Consider the following 20,243-nt stretch of genomic DNA (forward strand, 5'->3'; position numbering starts at 1 on the left):
GTAAAACCAAGATGTACGTGGACACATCTGTATACAGTCGGTACGTCTGGCATTCACAGTAACATATACAGTCGGTACGTCTGGCATTCACAGTAACATATACAGTCGGTACGTCTGGCATTCACAGTAACATATACAGTCGGTACGTCTGGCATTCACAGTAACATATATAGTCGGTACGTCTGGCATTCACAGTAACATATATAGTCGGTACGTCTGGCATTCACAGTAACATATATAGTTGGTACATCTGGCATTCACAGTAACATATACAGTCGGTACGTCTGGCATTCACAGTAACATATACAGTCGGTACGTCTGGCATTCACAGTAACATATACAGTCGGTACGTCTGGCATTCACAGTAACATATACAGTCGGTACGTCTGGCATTCACAGTAACATATACAGTCGGTACGTCTGGCATTCACAGTAACATATATAGTCGGTACGTCTGGCATTCACAGTAACATATACAGTCGGTACGTCTGGCATTCACAGTAACGTATACAGTCGGTACGTCTGGCATTCACAGTAACGTATACAGTCGGTACGTCTGGCATTCACAGTAACATATACAGTCGGTACGTCTGGCATTCACAGTAACATATATAGTCGGTACGTCTGGCATTCACAGTAACATATACAGTCGGTACGTCTGGCATTCACAGTAACATATACAGTCGGTACGTCTGGCATTCACAGTAACATATACAGTCGGTACGTCTGGCATTCACAGTAACATATACAGTCGGTACGTCTGGCATTCACAGTAACATATACAGTCGGTACGTCTGGCATTCACAGTAACATATAGAGTCGGTACGTCTGGCATTCACAGTAACATATAGAGTCGGTACGTCTGGCATTCACAGTAACGTATAGAGTCGGTACGTCTGGCATTCACAGTAATGTATACACAGTTGGGTATGGCCTGGAGCTCTGACCTCCAAGGCAATGTGTGTCAATGTAATTTTATATTAAACGTAAAAACAAAAACATCTCCCCAACTGTGGCCCCATGGGGTGATAGTGAAAAAAGGGGACGGTGAGCTTTATGTTCAGCTCTCCTGTTACATTTCTGAAATATGTGTTTTTTACACCGACCTCTGATCCAGGGAGATCTTCAGCATTGTAGTAGTACACTTTATATCCATTCGGGTGCGCTCCTGCCCACACATCTCCCGTAACTGGGTCCACTGACAGGTTATCCACAAGTGTATCCAACTGCACCTCCTGGTGTAGAAATCATGGTGATAATGTATTTATTTATTAGCAGTTTCTTATGTAGCACATACATATTCCGCAGCTTTACAGAGAATATTTGAATATTCACATCCGTCTCTGCCCAGTGGAGCTTACAATCTATACTAGGTGATTCATCGCGCCCTATGGGCGCTCTTCACACCGGCGTAAGGGGCCTTGCCCCTTAATTTGTGAACATTTGTATTGTGAGAAATATGGTTAGAATTGTATGAAAGATGCCCTGTATTGCAGCTTCTGGCAGTGGGTGAGGGTCCAGCGTGGCAGCACAGGAGTACCGGACGGTGGCCCTGAGTCAGTGTCTCCTCCTACTGGGTGGGAGTTAGGGTGCATGAGAGCAGGAGGCTGGGATATGAGGCATGATAGGGGTATGTGGGCAACACAGCGTCAGCGATTACCCAGTGGTGGAAGTTACGGTTCAGGAGAGCAGGAAGCTGGGTAGTGATAGGGGTGTGTGGGCATACGGGGGACTAAAGAGGGTGGTGGACACTGTGCAGCTTCTGCCAGTGGGTGAGGGTCCAGCGTGGCAGCACAGAAATACAGGAGTCAGTGTCTCCTCCGACTGGGTGAGAGTTAGGGTGCATGAGAGCAGGAGGCTGGGCGGTAAAGCATGATAGGGGAATGTGGGCAACACAGGGTGAGCGGGTCTCCACTGGCGGAAGTTACGGGGCAGGAGAACAGGAGGCAGGGCAGTGTCCTCCCACATTGATGGCAAAAGTATTCAACATCGGCCATAAACCATCGATTATTTGAAAATCATTGATGGTCGATGGGCATCCCTAGAACTGAAGGTGGGTGGGGGACAGTATGCAGCTCCCGGCAGTGGGTGAGCGTCTCCTCCCACTGGGAGGGAGTGAGCGTGCATGAGAGCAGGAGGCTGTATAATAGTGGTATGTGGGCAAGACATTGATAAAAGTTGTGGCGCTGGTGCAGAGGGCAGTGGGGAAACCTGCAGTGCGGCAGCCAGGGCCGGATTTCCCACCTAGGGGCGGTACCTGCTTGTGGTGGTACAGGGGGTGGGGGTGCTTGAATCGTGGGAAGGGGGGTCCGCAAATTGCGGGAGGGGGGTTGTCGGGGTTAGTGAATTGCGGGAGGGGGGGTTGCGGAGGTCCGTGAATTGCGGGAGGGGCGCGTGGGGTGCCGTGAGTCAAGGGGGGGTGGTGCGGGGGTCCGTGAATCACGGGAGGGGTCATGAATCGCAGGAGGGGGGGTCGTGGGGGGGCTGCGAATCGCAGGAGGGGGGGTTTGGGGGGTTGCCGTGAATTGCATGAGGGGGGCGTGAATCAAGGGAGGATGGGCGCAGGGGGGTGGTGTGGGGGTCCGTGAATCGCGGGAGGGGTCATGAATCGCGGGTGGGGGGGTGCCGTGAATTGCGTGAGGGGGGCATGAATCGCGGGAGGGAGGGTCCCCGAATGTGTGAATTACGGGGCGGTCACAAATCGCGAGAGATGCCGAGGGGGCCCGCAAATCGCGGGAGGGGGGCGCTACGGGGGGTTCCGTGAATCGCGGGAGGGGGGGTCGTGGGGGGTTGCGAATCGCAGGAAGGGGGGTGTGGGGGGTGCCGTGAATTGCGTGAGGGGGACATGAATCGCGGGAGGTGGGGTCCCCGAATGTGTGAATTAGGGGGCGGTCGCAAATCGCAAAAGGGGTCCGAGGGGGCCCGCAAATCGTGGGGGTGGGGGGCTACGGGGGTTTCCGTGAATCGCGGGAGGGGGCGGCGCGAATTGCGGGAGGGGGGGGTCGCAAATCGCAGTAGGGGGGGTGCCGTGAATCGCGGGAGGGGGGGTCGCGGGGGGCCATTTTAATGCCGGGAGGGGGGTCGCAGGGGTCCCGCGAATCGCGGGAGGGGAGGATGCAGGGGTCCTGCGAATCGCGGGAGGGGGCTCGCGGGAGGGAGGGGTCGCTGGGGTCCCGCAATTCGCGGGAGGGTTGCGGGGGTCCCGCGTTTCGCGCGGAGGGGTTGGTCGCGGGGGTCCAGCGAATCGCGGGAGGGGGGGTCACGGGGGGTCCCGCAAATCGCGGGAGAGGGGGTCACGGGGGGTCCCGCAAATCGCGGGAGGGGGGTCGCGGGGGTTCCGCGAATCGCGGGAGGGGGGGTTGCGGAGGTCCCGCGAATCACCGGAGGGGGGTCGCGGGGATCCCGAGACTCGCGGGAGGAGGGAAAGCGGGGGTCCCGCTAATCGCGGGAGGGGGGTGCGGGGTCCCGCGAATCGCGGGAGGGGGGGTCACGGGGGTTCCGCGAATCGCGGGAGGGGGGTCGCGGGGGTCCTGCGAATCGCGGGAGGGGGCTCGCGGGAGGGAGGGGTCGCTGGGGTCCCGCTATTCGCGGGAGGGTTGCGGGGGTCCCGCGTTTCACGGGAGGGGGTGGTCGCGGGGGTCCAGCGAATCACGGGAGGGGGTGGTCACGGGGGTCCCGCGAATCGCGGGAGGGGGGTCGCGGGGTCCCGCGAATCGCGGTAGGGGGTCGCGGAGGTCCCGCGAATCACGGGAGGGGGGGTCGCGGCGGTCCCGCGACTCGCGGGAGGGGGAAAGCGGGGGTCCCGCTAATCGCGGGAGGGGGGGTGCGGGGTCCCGCGAATCGCGGGAGGGGGGGTCACGGGGGTTCCGCGAATCGCGGGAGGGGGGGGGTCGCGGGGGTCCCGCGAATCGCGGGAGGGGGGTCACGGGGGTCCCGCGATTCGCGGGAGGGGGGGTCGCGGGGGTCCCGCGATTCGCGGGAGGGGGGGTCGCGGGGGTCCCGCGATTCGCGGGAGGGGGGGTCGCGGGGGGTCCCGCGAATCGCGGGAGGGGGGGGTCCCGCAAATCGCGGGAGGGGGGTCCCGCGAATCGCGGGAGGGGGGTCGTGGGGGTCCTGGCAGAGGGTACGGATGTGCAGGAGTAATGGTGGATGGTGGCTGTGGAGTAATGGTGGATGGTGGGCGTGTACTGTAGCCCTGGCATCGCGGGGGGAGGTGATGTCAAGGGGGTGGAACGTCATACACATGAAACTGTTCTACACAGGAATGTTCTCCACAGGGGTTGAGTGACAGATCTGGCTAAATATATAAGAGATTCCCTACCACATGTACACGCACACACAGACATTCTAGGGTTAATTTAGTTAGGAGCCAAAAAACCTACCGGTATATTTTTGGATTGTGGGAGGAAACCAGAGCACCCAGAGGAAACCCATGCTAGTACGGGGAAAATATACAAACTCCGCACAGTTAGGGCCCTGGTGGGAATCGAGCCCATGACCTCAGCGCTGTGAGGCAATAATGCTAACCATTACACCATCCATACTGCCCTGTATATATAACACATGGTGGGGATAGAACCCATGACCTCAGTGCTGTGAGGCAGTAATGCTAACCATTACACCATCCGTACTGCTCCATATATATAACACATGGTGGGGATAGAACCCATGACCTCAGTGCTGTGAGGCAGTAATGCTAACCATTACACCATCCGTACTGCCCCGTATATATAACACATGGTGGGGATAGAACCCATGACCTCAGTGCTGTGAGGCAGTAATGTAACCATTACACCGTCCGTACTGCCCGTATATATAACACATGGTGGGGATAGAACCCATGAACTCAGCGCTGTGAGGCAGTAATGCTAACCATTACACCATCCGTACTGCCCCATGATTGGATATTTCAGACTATAACGTCACATAATAAAATATAAAGACTGAGCCACTGCCATCTAGCGGGGGTCTGGGAAGGGGACTCACGCGCGTCCCCTTCCAACAGAGCTTCCCACCGGTCCCCGCTATATGATATATACCAGCCAGGACTATCAGTATATCAATGTATTACCTTTACGGGAGAGAGAGACCAGTCCGCATGCTTTTCAAAGACATTTATAGTATGAGCAAGGAGATCAGCGACATAGATGTACCTACAAAGACACACAAATGTAACACAATAAATATACATCACATTTCAACGTAAGCTCCATTTAAAGGGGTATGGGTCATAAGGTCGACACTGTAAATTAGGTTGACCACAAAAAGTGTTAGGTCGACACATGCAATAGGCTAAGGACAACAGCTTTTGATGGTCGGCACAAGCAATAGGCTAAGGTCAACAGGTTTGGATGGTCGGCACAAGCATTAGGACAACAATGGGAAGGGTGACAGAATTTGCTTAGACAATGATACACAGTTCTAAAGCTCTTAGGTCAAAATAATCACAGGTTCATTATGTCAAACAAGGTATTTTGCTAACAGATGCCCAAAGCCCCATTACTGTTATGCATTAATGTGATTGGCTGTACATTGAATGACATCACCCTTTCACTAATGCGCATTGGCAGATCGTCATAAGCAAAAGTTTGTAAGGGCCCCCTATTTAGCAACTGATGGTGACAAATGTATGTAAAACATATTACTTGGACAATAAAGATGGGCCCCTTCAACTCTGGGCCCCATAGCAGCTGCAACCCTTGCACCTATGGTAGTTACGCCCTTGGCTGCTAATCAGAATAATGACTGTATTATAAACTCTGCAATATAACATAGAGGTAACTGGGGATGCTGAGCATGGGCCCGCCCGGTCCAGCAAAACCACCCGCCCCATGTCTCCGGCTTGTGCTGGCCTGGGGGGTCCCATACCCTGGACATGAACCTTAGCATTAGGGGCCCACAAGATGAGGTCACCTGGTCGCAGGTGGAGGGCTCATATTTTCGGGCATAATACTGATAATTGAATCTATGTTATAATGCAGAGTTTATTATCATTATTCTGATCAGCAGTATTTAGACTGCGCACATGCATTTTGGGCCCGATTCAGACCTGCTTATATTTGCGGCCTAGCAAGCAGGTTAACGCCATCCTGCCGAATGCAAGCCCCCCTGGCCGACCGAATCATGTGGCAGCACGGAGGAGAAATCATTCGATAGTAACTCACCATCGAATGATGTTTCCAGCCTTCGCTGTGAAGTCTATACTTACTTTTCAGATGGCCGCTATGCGCCGAATTGGGGGCGGGCGCTGACGTCATGTGACATCAGCCACCTGCCCGAGGATGCATGGGCATGCCTCTGTCTTCTGTGTGGAAATACAAGTCTCAGCATGGTAGCACCCCTCATTATGTTTAGAATCAGGGAGTCCAGTCCAAGGCATACTTACCTACCCTCCTGGAATGGCCAGGAGGGTCCCAAAATTGGGTACCCCTCCTGGCCCCCTCAGAAGGGTAGACAAGCCTCCCGCATTCCAGCCAGCCGCATCAGACCCTCCTCTGCCAGTAAAATACTGGCATTCACGGCACTTCAGGGAGGGGCCAAAATGTCGCAAAACCTGCCATTAGACAGTATTAATTGGGGTGGGGCTTAAAGATGTCAAGCTCCGCCCCCATTCCCACAAGTTCTGCAGAGAGTCTGCTCTAGGTTTCTCCCGGAGAGGAAACTCAGAAAGTAGGTAAGTATGGTCCAAGCCCCCCCCCCCCCCCCATATAAACTAATACCATACAGATGGAGGCCTCCGCAACTTAGATCATAGACCCAGACTCATTTTCAGGTACGTAAACTTTTTGGGACAGTTTACTTCCAATTTTCAGCCCAATTGTAGCTGTCACGCGTTCCCTGATACTGTGCAATAGATCATGTGCTACAATGTATCAGACTACTGTGTATCACAACAAGGCGGACACATTCTTTCATTACACTTGTCCTTAGAAACACACCGACCATACTGTGTAAAACACTCAAAGAAAAGACAAAGCCATAATAAAGTACTTGTTATCGTTGGACTTGGCAATTCCGTTGGCACCATGAAACCCTGAGGCCACTTCTCTGAGATCCCCGGGACTGTAATACACCACGTTCGTCCACCTTGGTCCAAAGAACAATTCCACAAGGGTCATGGTGGGATGGGTGAAGTAACGATCATTAGTAGCATAAAAGGCCTCAGGTCCAACAGCGACAATATCATTGACACTAAGAAAAGACATATAGAAAGAATGATAACACATTTGTCAAAGTAGTCACATATTGCCAAAGCCGCACTCACGTGGTTAGTCTCAATATGACTCATAACTTATATGTTGCTTATAAAACCTTTTACCCTGGATTTCAAAGGTTCGTGAACAGCAGTACAGACTCTACCTCCCCCCGCTGATAAAATGGTCAAAAAATAGGCAGAAACGCTTGATTTCAGTTATTCAGTTAGTATCAATATCATGGATTGGACCTGATTCAGCATGGATCCCAAACCGGAGTACCCGGAGGAAACCCACGCAAGTACAGGGAGAATAGATTGTAAGCTTGCGAGCAGGGCCCTCCTACATTTTGACTGTCTGTAAATACCCTGTTTTGATGTATCACTGTCCCCTATGTAAAGCGCAACGGAATATGCTGCGCTATATAAGAAACTGTTAATAAATAAATAAATATACAAACGCTGCACAGTTAGAGCCATGGTGGGGATCGAACCCATGACCTCAGTGCTGTGAGGCAGTAATGCTAACCATTACATTTTTCGAGCTGCCCATTTTTTCCTCACACTCCCTACTTGACCCGTTTCAATCTGGCTCATGTCCTCTCCACTGCACTCATGCTGTCCTCACCATAGTCTATGGTCTAGGTCAGTGGTTCCCAACCTTTTTTATCTCCTGTACCCCTTGATTAGACTTTTAATTTATGAGTACCCCCTCATCTCAATTTGAAATATCCACAGAACTTACGAGTGTAGTGAAAGTGAGCAGTATGCGTGTACTGATGCGTGTCCTTATATTAAGGAGTAGTGGAGGTGTAGTATGCAGTCAGGAATCCTCTGTGTCTGGCCGCTGGCTGTGTACTGTCATTGGTGTTCCCACTAATGCCTGTAGGATTAATGCCACTGCTTTCTTGACACCTGACACAGGGCAGATGATTGCTGATGTTTGAGGGCAGCAAAGGTAGCACCTAGTGGATTGCTGGTCAGGCAAAAGCACAAGGAGACACTAATGACGCTGCAGACAGAACCAAAAGTGACACAACGTGGTTCGTCTCCATTGCAATGGGAGTCTTCTGCCACCATCAAAAGACTTTTCCTTCTTCCGCCATTACCAATGTTATTTTCAAGTACCCCTAACTGGTCTGCAGAGTACCCCCAGGGGTACTAGTACCCCAGGTTGGGAACCACTGGTCTAGGTTATACTGACCTCTCCTACCTCTTTGATCTGTCTTTCTCTGTCTCCTCTCATGACTCCACGTGGTGTGCCCCAAGGTTCTATTCTGGGACTTCTTCATCCTTTATATGTCTACCCTACCGCATAACCTCACTTCCCACAATTTTATTATCTATTAACATCACATCCATCTCTTCTTGCCCCCAAGTGTACTGTCTTGAAGCTATCCTTGACTCCTCCCTCTCCTTCACACCACACATTAACCTGTCGCAGTACTTCTGGTTCCATCTCAAAAATATTTGCAGGATCAGACCCTTTCTCACCCTGGCTGCTACTAAGACCCTCATCCACTCACAGGTCATATGCAGAGTGGACTACTGTAACCTCCTCCAATCATACCTCTCTGACATCTGCCTCTCCACTCCAATCTGTCTCTCCAAATGTTCTACATCTACCTCCCCTTTCCAACAAGCATGACATTAGCTTCCCTTCCCCTCCAGAACCCAACCGAAGCTTCTCACACGTACTTAAAAAGCTCTCACCCATTCCTGTTCCATTTACATATCTGACTTTATCTCCCTTTACACTCCCACCCGCCCTCTTTCCTTATCAAATACATGCCGCCTCTCCTGCAAAATATTACTTCCTCTTATTCCTGCCTCCAAGATTTTGGCCACGGTGCTCCCTACATCTGGAATTCTCTACCTTTTCCTATCGGACTCTCCACCTCTATACAAAACTTTGCAGGGCTCTCCTGACCCAGTTCTGCATCAAACCCAGCCAACGCTCATCCTAACCCTCTGTTCCATGCTTACTGTATACCTCATCTGTGTCACCCCTGTCTGTATGCCCCGTCCCTTCCATGAGCAGTGCCCTCTTCCCTCATGTGCTTTGGCTTCCCTGCTAATACTATCCTATGCTCCTTGCTCCCTTCAACGGCACCTAACTATTGATTTCTGCTTCCTCGCGGCTTATTTGAGTTCTATGACCACTGATGCAACAAAGACTAAAGCCCCATACACACTGTGCAACAAAATGAGCGATATCATTCATTTTATCCCTTCCAAGCAATATCGCTCATTATATCGGCCAATGTGTATGCACCTGGCGCAGATGATGCACGCTCGCAACGGTCGTTAAGACCTAATCCGGAATCTGAGAATGTACAGACGAGGAAGCTGAGCGTTATTGAGGGCCATGCTTCCCTCGCTTGACCACCCCCCCCCCCAAAAAATGTTTGTTGTAATTTCCAAGCACATTTCAAATTGACCACACACTTTTCAGTCCTTAAAAATGTGATTTATATATATATATATATATATATATATATATTTATAGCAGTTGCAAATTCACTGCAACAAGTGAAAGTTATTTTTTATACTGCACCACTTAACAGTTATGTTCATTTGTTCCGTAACTGTAGAAAATGAGCATTCCCAATTCTGCAGGGCCGTTTCCAGTACCTGTACAGGAGCGGGTGTTTAATTGTTTTCAGGTGCACGAGAACATTCTCCTCCTCTGCCAATTTAAATATCTCAATGGTGGTTTTATACTGAGGGTGATTCACCACAAAAAGATAGACCGCGTCGTCTGAAAAAAACAACAGAAGAGACAAAGAGCTTACAATCTGGTATGGTGTTGATGCCGAATAGGACGATGTGACTGGTACTGGGTCACTTTCCTTTGGTCTTAGTAAAAGAAGATTTGAAAGCGTTGTAGAGATCTGTTAACCGCTTATCGGAATATGCAATTTTCTATCAGGATTCAATGCTGGTTCGCACAGATATGGAAGTTTAGTAAGATGGAATGGGTAAGGATGGGTACGAATGTACCAATTTATTCCCATTCGATCCCATTCACGGCTGGTGCTCGGCAAATTAACATATGACCGAATTCGGTCGAGTTCGACAGTATGAATGAATAAACCAACGATCTAGCTTGAGCTGGTCCTGGTTTCCGAACTACAGGGGAAAGGTGACTGGGGTGCCCCTATATTTTAAAAACCAGCATTGGTGTCTTGGACCAGTCCTGGTTCCAAAAAATATGGAGAACAAAAGGAGTAGGGGTCCTCTGTATTTCTGAAACCAGCACCGGTCTCTAACAGCTATAAGGGTAATGTCTCAGCCAGGGAACCCTTTTTTTTTTTTTTTATAAGGTCCCTTGGTCATTATACTGTGACTGGTCAGCCCAGGTCGGGGTCCCTGGGGGAGTGGGGAACCTCCCAATAAAGGGGTCCCCCCCAGGCCAAGATTGAAGCCCGGGACTATACCCCTGGATGGTGGGTGCCGGGTTAAGAGCTTTTTTAAATATAAAATAATTAAATAGATAATATTGGGTTTTGCTGTGAAACAGAAAAAAATCCAATGCTCACCTAGTTCCAGTGTAGATTAGGTCCTCTTCAGTTTATGTAGAATCCCAAGGTTTAAACAAAACAAGCCAAGTGACACGTACCAGCAGACCGAGGAGTTGCATGTTTGTTTACACTGCAGCTCCTCCCCATGGGCCTTATTCTGATCGGAGCGGCCAAACGTGCGTACGTTCGCCATTACCGCACGCTAGCCGTACGCGGCCGTTAGGGTTAAGTCCACCCACAAATCAGCCGCTTACGTACGGCCAGAAATACTGTAGAAGGGGAGTGGCGTACAAATGAGCGTACGGCAACGTACGCGGACGGCCCAGCCCTTACACTCCGACAACTGGCGTACAACTGAGCGTACGGCGCCGTTTACGGACGTCTTTCGTCCGTCTTCCCAACGACTTCTTGCGGAGATCTGAGCGTACGCCAGCTTGCACGGACGGGTCCCTATTGTTTTCAATGGAAAACTCAGCTTTTGTCACCGCTCGTGAGAGTGAGCGTACGTCCGTGCACGCTGGCATACCCTTCACATATATGGACCTGCAAATCTTGCCTCTCAACTACTAATCTGACAATTGATTAATTAATCTATTTGTTATTCAATTATTGTTTTCTATTAACTCAATTGTCTACCTTAATAAAGACCTAATAAAACTACATTTGAACCCACATTACATGTATATTTGTTATGTTCTAATGTGGCATTTTAATCACTATCTATGTGTCCCCATATTGCTGTTACTTTTAAATCAAGTTATGTTGGTGTTTCTGTATATGTACTAAATTATGTCCGTAATTACTTTGTCCAAAATGTGTAACATGTATACCTACCCTGATGTTATGTGTGATGTTTTAATCGAACAACATTAAACATTCATGCATTTTCACTATGTGTTATTTTACTCAAAAACACACACATTCACCCATCAATCATTACCCCTCACCTCAAATTACAAGTATAACTTACAGTACACATCTGTATGTACCTACCCTTACAAGCCCTCTAACATATTTATTAGTAAAAACACAGGCAATTTCGAACTGTCATGAAACTTTTATTTTCTACAAAAATAATAAGGGGGGGGGATAAAAAAAAAATTAAAGGCGGGCCTCCAGAAGGCCAAAAATGAGCTGGAGGTACAGGAGGGTGATCATGATCTCCCGCATGAGGACTGCCACCTCCTCCTGGTGCTGTTCAGTGTCTGTAATGAAGGGATAAAACAAAAAATTAATATATAACATACACAAATGTTTGTTGTATTTGTACATAATGAAAAGTTCAGAGTTATGTGTGAAGGCCACATACATTTAGAAACTACATTGAAGATGGGTCTGCTGTAAACACAGTACTAAAAAAAAAAAATGTTAACACACACATACTGTACATAGTAAATAACATTAATTCAATTACTCCTTCATCAATGAATGTATGCTGTATCCCAATTGGTACTTTGGTTTTGGGGGACTCTCCTCTAACCTCACAATTAGCCTGTGCTATTTAAGGGTTATGACATTGTTGTGGCTTAAGCACTCCTTAGTATTTTAAATTTAGGACATTGCTGTACAAATTATAGGCCTACAGCTATGTTTGTAAAGCATGCATCCGCATGGCCTCACACACTATTACCAAAACAATCTCTACATTTAAGTTGCACCAGTGGCAGATTAAGCCTTTGGGGGGCCCGGGGTACTTTAGAGCGGGGGGCCCCCTTGCACTTGTCATTACTGGCCGCACACTGCATGGGCGAATATTATACTGTCAAAACACAGAGTAAAGGCAGAATAAACTTGGTCAATGGTTACCTGCAGGGGATATATATATATATATATATAGTGTATACAAAATAATAGACGTCACTCCGGGACTTCGTGCCAAACCAAATTCTTTTACTTAGTGTCTACGGTCAACGCCGTTTCGATTACCACTCGTCATCAGGTCCTGATGACGAGTGGTAATCGAAACGGCGTTGACCGTAGACACTAAGTAAAAGAATTTGGTTTGGCACGAAGTCCCGGAGTGACGTCTATTATTTTGGATACACTATACACACTGGTTTTTAAACCAGCGGAGGAAGGCACCCGGGCAATTCATCCATTCTAAGCGAGGAGTGCCGGACATAAGTTGGACTGTATATATATATATATATATATATATACACACACACCACATGAAAAGCCTGTGTTTGTCCCTCTGCCCCTTACTCTGGAGGAGACCTCACAGTCCTAGTGCTGCCTCTGATTAAAAACCCTCCTATGACTAAGCTGCTGCTGCTGTTCTCCATGGACCTGAGAAGCATGTAATGAGCTCCACCAATCAGAGCTCAGCACAAACTTCTCAGCCTCTGTCCTCTGGTGCAAAGTGTCATGGGACTTAGTCAACTCCCAGAAATGCACTGCACACTTGTGCAATCAGTGTGCCTTGGCTCCCGATGCTCAGCACCATAAATCATTGTCACATTGGCAGATAGGTGAAGCTGCAGCACTACCCCACCCATGCACAAAACATTTAGCTAAAAAAAAACAAAACATAACTTAAACATTTTATTTTTAAAAAATACATGACAACCACAGGGGGCCCCTAGCTAGAGGGGGGCCCAGGGGCACTGACCCCTTGCGCCTCCATTATAATCCGGCCCTGTGTTGCACATCATGCTGGGAACTGGAGTTACCCAACACCTGGAGCCACATAACTACCACACCACTAATGTCGGATATCTCATTGGATGTACTGTTATGTCAATTATTCAAGGGGTGAGGCATGGCCACACTCAAAAAAACCACCAAGGGGAGCCTTGTTCCTGGAGAAGGACAGGACACACCTCATGGTCGGCCTGCAGTGATATGTTGCAACTAATGTTGATGTTGGATACACATATGTGGTTGTTGTGATTGTTTATGTGTAGAAATGTGTAGGTCAACATTAGACACATTATTTACTTACGGCTACTTGAGCCATCCTGGTTGCCGCTGGTTGGCTGTGCAGTGGTTGGGGGGGTCAGGAGCAAGGGGGATGGTCCTGGAGTTTGGACCGAGGTAGTGGGTGTGAGTGGGGAGTGGAGAGGTTTGGGGGTGGGTGGTGGAGAGGTGTAGGGGGGTAGGAAATGGGGTGGGGAGGGGGGGGGGTGGGGGTTGTGGAGGGGGGGGGGGGGTTGTGGAGGTGGTGGGGGTTGTGGAGGGGGAAGGGGATGGGGAAATTGTGTGGGTCCAAACTGCACCCAGTGTCTCCTCTTCTTCCTCCTCCTCTTCTTCCTCCTCCTCTTCTTCCTCCTCCTCCTCCTCTTCCTCCTCCTCTTTCTTCTCCTCCTCCTCTTCCTCCTCCTCTTCTTCCTCCTTCTCCTCTTCCTCCTCCTCCTCTTCCTCCTCCTCTTCTTCCTCCTTCTCCTCTTCCTCCTCCTCTTCTTCCTCCTCCTCCTCTTCCTCCTCCAGGGCTGCCTGGTCCCGGGCTGCCTGGTCCCGGGCTGCCTGCTCCCAGGCTTCCATGCGTGCCCTTGCCCGTGCTGAAATGTTCATGTTGATGGCATAGAAATCGAAGATTGGGTTTCATAAAAAAGGGGGAAAGAAAAATTCACATTAGTCATGCTCATAACCTTCAAAATTATCATTGCTGTGATATTTCAGACATTTATCATGCAAACTATTTGATATCCTACACCCAAAAACTGATCAACTACTTAAACCCCCCCCTATACACCCCCTATACACCCATATACACCCATATACCCCCCCCATATACACCCATATACACCCCCATATACACCCATATACACCCATATACCCCCCATATACACCCATATACCCCCCATATACACCCCCATATACACCCATATACCCCCCATATACACCCATATACACCCCCATATACACCCATATACCCCCCATATACACCCATATACACCCCCATATACACCCCCATATACACCCATATACACCCCCATATACACCCCCATACTCAGGAACATATTTATAAAAAATACACAAAACATTGCTAAAAAACGCTGACATACTAGTAATCAAAACTTACATCGGGCAATATGGCGGCGAAGGCTGCTGAGGAACACTGGCTGCCGCCTGCGCAGGTCTGACCAGCGCCGCTCAACCTGCGCCAGGCTTCTGCGGACGCCAGTCGTCGAGAAGATCAGGCGGCGGGCAGCAGTATACGCCCGCCGCTTGTCCGCATTACTGACATATGGGCCCCTGGGCCCCAGGTGACGGTCCATAACTTCTACCAGGGCCAAAAGCTCTGAGGTGGAAAAGGGCCTAGCTCGAGGACAAGTCATAGTGGCAATGGCGCAGTTATTAATTGCAGGTACATATATCACTTTTGGTGCTTGCTGATTGGTCGAAAAAATTGTTTGTTTGGTATTAACTTTATTAATCCCTCTTACATTAACAAACTGGATGCGAATAGAAACTTACGCGGACCGTTCCGATATACACACACCACAACCAACAGCATGCATTCAATGAAGAGAGAAGTACTGTATTTACAGTGTGCGGAAAATAATACACGCAAGCCTCTACTTATAACTACGCTGCTTAAAGGGGGCACGATACACCGATATGCATGGAGAGGAGTACTGTATTTACAGTGTGCGGAAAATAATACACGCAACCCTCTAGTCATAACTACGCTGCTTAAAGGGCCACAATGCGACATGTTGCTGTATGACAATTTCCTACACATTACATATGTAAGGAAAGCATTGTAACGTGATGTTTTGAAATGTGACTCACAAGGCATACACGAACTCCAACAGATACCAGCTGACAACACTCATCATTGGAATGACAGGTGCACACATTTCACGATGTAGCCCACAATACTCCACAACCTGTGTATGTGCATATACAGGTGATTGATCAGGTGCGTTGAGACCTGCGTAATTTAAGCGGGAATTATCGGCGGGAAATATCGGCGTAAATTTGCATCTACATTGCGGGGAAAAATATACGCCCCCTTGTTCATGGCGGGAGATTAACATATAAATATTCAGTCAGATGCAGCCCACAATTGCTGCAAACATGTCTGACTCAGACGATTCTGCAGCTGAGGACGCTCTGCAGAGAGCTACAGCACAATCCCTGCTTGATGCACTGAACAAGAGGGAACAGGAGCGGAGAAGGAGGGCCCAAGAGAGGAGTAGCCTGCAAGATCAAGCGGGCTCCTCAGTAACAGGCCCTGGTGAACCTCCACCAGCTCCACAAGGGCCAAGCAACCAGCCAGAACAAGAGGTTGCATCTCTCCAAACAGGTGTGACCCAGCAGGTGCATGGTGAGAGAACTGGGGCCACCAGAAAACAGGCTGCAACATCTAGGGTGAGGACTGAGCAGGATACCACCACCAGAAAGAGAAACCCTGCATTTGTAGAGGCCGAAATGCGAATTCTAGTGCCCAGGGCACGCGAATGGATTGAATTGGCAACCAGGAAGCCGGGTGCCAGTGCAAGGAGAAACCTTTGGGACAAGATCACAGAGGAAGTGAACCAGGTGTCACCAGTGGTCAGAACTTGGGACGCGGTGAAGAAAAGGTTAGTGTGTTTGTCAGGGCAATTTTTCAGCAGTCTCCAGCAGGAACTGAGGCCCTTATTCTAGTTCACTCTTTCTGGCCAAATATTTCTTAGATGGAAAAAACCATGTGCACTGCAGGTGAGGCAGGTGTTACTTGTGCAGAGATAATCAGATTTGGGTGGGGTTTTACACCTGCCTCACCTGCAGTGCACATGGTTTTGTCCATCAAAGAAATATTTGGGCAGAAAGAGTGAACTAGAATAAGGGCCTCAGTTCCTGCTGGAGACTGCTGAAAAATTGCCCTGGTCTTTGTCCCCCTGATAATGTCATATGTGTGTACATATGTTACATGTATGTTTTGAGACTAATAGAAAGGTGTGTTTGTAGATAGTGCTACACTTCAATGTCACATGTGAACACAACCATGTCTAATAACCCACATTGATATATGAAACATGCACCATTGGTGTGATGTGAGGTTATGGGCACAGTTCTGCTCATGTGAAGTATGTGATGGGACAAGAGAAAGTGTGTTTTTGAAAGAGTTGTTGTAACATGTTCCATATGATGCTACTGAAACAAGAATGAGCAAACTGTGCACATGTAGCTGGTGAGAAACTACACATCCCAGTATGCCATTCCATAGTTAAATTACTCCATAATAACCACATTGTCAAGCTATGGTGGAATGTGTAGTTTCACACCAGGTGGAGGTGCCTAATTTGGCCATGGATGATGTCATTTCTGCATAGTGATGTATGTATGTGCATTTAGTGGCCTAATGAATGAGATGAGACACTGAAATGCCTCCTAATTGAGACATGAATGTGTGTGTGGGACACATATGGCAAAAAAACATAAGATCACCCACACTAGGAAATGTCACGTAGCTAGGGGTACCACATAGTCCCTTTAATTCCGGACACATATTAATTACACAGGTTCTGTGGCTGGCTGACTTCAAGACTCCACTTCACCTAATTTTAAACTGCCACAGAACCTGTGTAAGTAACATGTGTCCGGAATTAGAGGGACTAGGTGGTAACCCTACACGTAGCACAGTGGTGCACATATCTCATGGTGATATTTGTATTTTTAAACTTGTAGGTGGACTGACTTCAAAAGTGCACTGAAGAGGAAGATGACTGACCGGTACAACCACAGCATGTCCACCGGGAGAGGTCCTATGCCTGACCATTTGGAGTATACCCCCCTGGAGCTGGACTCCTGTGACGTGATCGATGTGGGGGAGATCAGGGGGATCTCCAATATGGACAGTGAGCTCCCGGCGGAGGTCTTTGATGCTGCTTTTGATGGTAAGTCACAGTAATGCATTGTATTTAGAAAGATATTTTTTATTGCGTATGTGATGGTGACATTGTTTTCAATTCTTATCCTAGCAGAAGCAGAAAGCCAGGATGTACCGGCAGCATCTTCCTCTGCAGAGCCACAGGTGGAGCAAGTGGTCCAGCCTCCACCAAGACGTCGCCCCCAGCCCCAGCCACAGGAGACATGGAATGAGAGCCTGTTGGTGACGCTGGACAGGATCGAGCAGCAAGGGGTGGATGCTGCGATCCGTCAGCAGCAGGTGGCGGATTTTCTGGCGGAGTGGAAGGCCACAAACCAGCTGCAGGTTGAGGCCTTGAACCGCATTAATGAAACTCTGGCGGCTGGCATGCTAAGCATTGGCCAACATCTCAGCCGCCAGAATGAACTTCTTGCGGAGCAGCTGTCCACCGCCAGGTCCCTAAGGGACAATCCCCCATCTGCTGCCCCACCCCAAGCTGCTCCCCAACCTTCCACCTCGGCTGACCCTCCTGTGTCGACTAGGGGAAGACGCCGAAAGCCAGCTGAGCCAAAGGCCCCTGTCCCCAAGGCCCCATCTAAAAGGGGCAAAAAAGGGCCCAAATGAGACCTGGTTCACTTCCTCTGTGGTTGGAGCCCAAAGGTTTAAATTGCACTGGACATCCGCTTCCTGAGTTGCCCATCGATCCATTTGCGTGCCATGGGCACGAAAGTTCGTATTTTGACCTCTACAAATGCAGGATATTTTTTTTTGGTGGTGTGTATCTTGCTTAGTATTCACCCTGGTTGTTGCAGTACGTATTCTGGTGTCCCCATTTCTTTCACCATTGCATTTGCAGGGTAACACATGTTTGGAGATATGCAACCTCTTGTTCTGGCTGTTTTATTATTTGTGTGTCTATTTTATTTGTTTATTTGATTTCTCACATTAAAGTGTCAAGCTGTGATGCTGAACAGCAAATACATTTATTTTACAAATTAAATCTAAATTGTGGTATGTGTCATTTCTTGTGTGAAACAAATACTAGATTTATGTGTACTTACTGACCAGGGTATTTTTGAACATTTGTTGAAGTGTGGTAGAAGTTTCCCATGTGTAACCCTCTCCATGGCCATTCCCATGTTCCTATCCAACTTTTCCCTGCTAATTAGTTTGTGTCAGCACATGTGCAGAGCAACTTCATAGGTGAGAAAGCAGTTTGTGTGCAGGTGAGGTAGCTCCTACAGTAGTAGGTAAAAGCAGGTCCAGAACAATGCTTTCCTCATGGAGTGGGTGAGGCAGACAAACAAGGGTGAAAAGGTACATTTGTGTAGGAATGCATATGTGTCCTCCCTAAAAAAAGATGTGTGAATGGGCCAAACATGATAAATTAGCTTGTGAACAAACATGCATAACTGTTTAAATATATATGATTTGACAGTGTCATAAGCAGATGTAGGAATCCTTTGTTAGAGAGATGAGAGTGCAATAATGTGATTGGTGGCATCTTACATCCAGAGTGTAGTCAAATCCAAATCATAGCAGATGAGATAGTGGTACAGGTCATTATTTTGGGTACTATACAAAGATTGTGTGGAAAATAGTGGTCATGGGCTTCAAACATTGCTGAAACATCCTTTGTAGGGGCGGGATGTACTAAAGGGAAAATGCGGTAAAACCCCCGTTTTACCGCATTTTCCTATGTACTATCACCGGTTCGCCCCGTTTTCGCAGGCCAGGGTATCGCCACCCAGGGGGTGGCGATACCCTATAGAAGCCTATGGGCTTCTTTCGCCGCCCGACGTACGCCGTTGGCGCGCCGCCCCCCCTCCCGTCCTCCTTTAACCTCCTCCTCCCCCTGGTGTGACAGCCGGGAGGACATCCGGCTTCAGGGGGGAGGAGGAGATGCAGGGGGACGCTGGCAGCCGCCGGGAGGTGACGGAGACCCCCGCAGCCCACATCACAGGTATCGCGGGGGTCTCCGTTACCGCAGCCCGATGCTAGCCGCATATGTTAGTACATATGCGGTAGCATCGCGGCGGCTGCCGTGCGAAGGGCGGGTATGTATGTTGATACATCCCGCCCTAGGTGTTAGATGTGGTTTATGTTATTGTATCCTAAATACAAAACCTATGTTAGTATTAGAGTGAACACGTTGACACATGTCGACTTGTGTAGATTGAGTGTGCTACTGCGTAAAGTCGATGAAAGCACGTAGTGAATGTGTCTGTTTAGCAAATACCTACCTTAGCGTATAAAAAGATTCTTACCTTAAATAAACAAACCTTTAATTGTGGAGAAGTATAGAAACATAAGCTTCCAATGTGTTTGCGTGCTGTGTGTGTGGCTTGCAGGTAGTGAAATCATGGTTTGGACTTAATAGACTGCAGCATTGCTTATTACATTCAGGTGTATGTGTTTGAGTAGTAATCAGCGTTAATTAGCCAACTCAGGCGCACGCTGGCATGCGGTATCTGTAGGGGTGGTTTGAGCTGGCGGTTGGCGGCCGCCTGTTTGGTGTCCGAAATGAACGGTGCCTTAGTCGATCGTGCGGTAGTAGCACCGCTCATTTCTGGTGCACACCCCCGTGTACGCCCATATTTACGCCCATTTTCCCTCATTATTTCGGCCGCTCCCATCAACACGCCCCTATGCCGCCCCATTACCCGTACACTCGCGTACAGGTTTTTTCGCACGTTGAGACACCGGCCGTAAGCGTTGTGGAGTGTTC

At 48.9% G+C, this 20,243-nt stretch overlaps 1 protein-coding gene across 1 annotated transcript in view; it reads right to left on the reverse strand.

Annotated features, from left to right (window-relative positions):
- Positions 1-20,243, reverse strand: part of LOC146081315 (serum paraoxonase/arylesterase 2-like) — a 59,408-nt gene that overhangs the window by 3,957 nt on the left and 35,208 nt on the right. Inside the window, exons 5-8 of the mRNA XM_083189461.1 lie at positions 9,827-9,953; positions 6,991-7,191; positions 5,072-5,153; positions 1,107-1,235 (exon numbers count right to left, since the gene is read on the reverse strand). Of these exons, the coding sequence (XP_083045587.1) occupies positions 1,107-1,235; positions 5,072-5,153; positions 6,991-7,191; positions 9,827-9,953 (539 nt within the window). The remainder of the gene's footprint in view (positions 1-1,106; positions 1,236-5,071; positions 5,154-6,990; positions 7,192-9,826; positions 9,954-20,243) is intronic.

The sequence above is a fragment of the Crinia signifera genome, chromosome 5 (assembly GCF_055691185.1).
Source record: "Crinia signifera chromosome 5, ASM5569118v1, whole genome shotgun sequence".
NCBI classification, from domain to species: domain Eukaryota; kingdom Metazoa; phylum Chordata; class Amphibia; order Anura; family Myobatrachidae; genus Crinia; species Crinia signifera.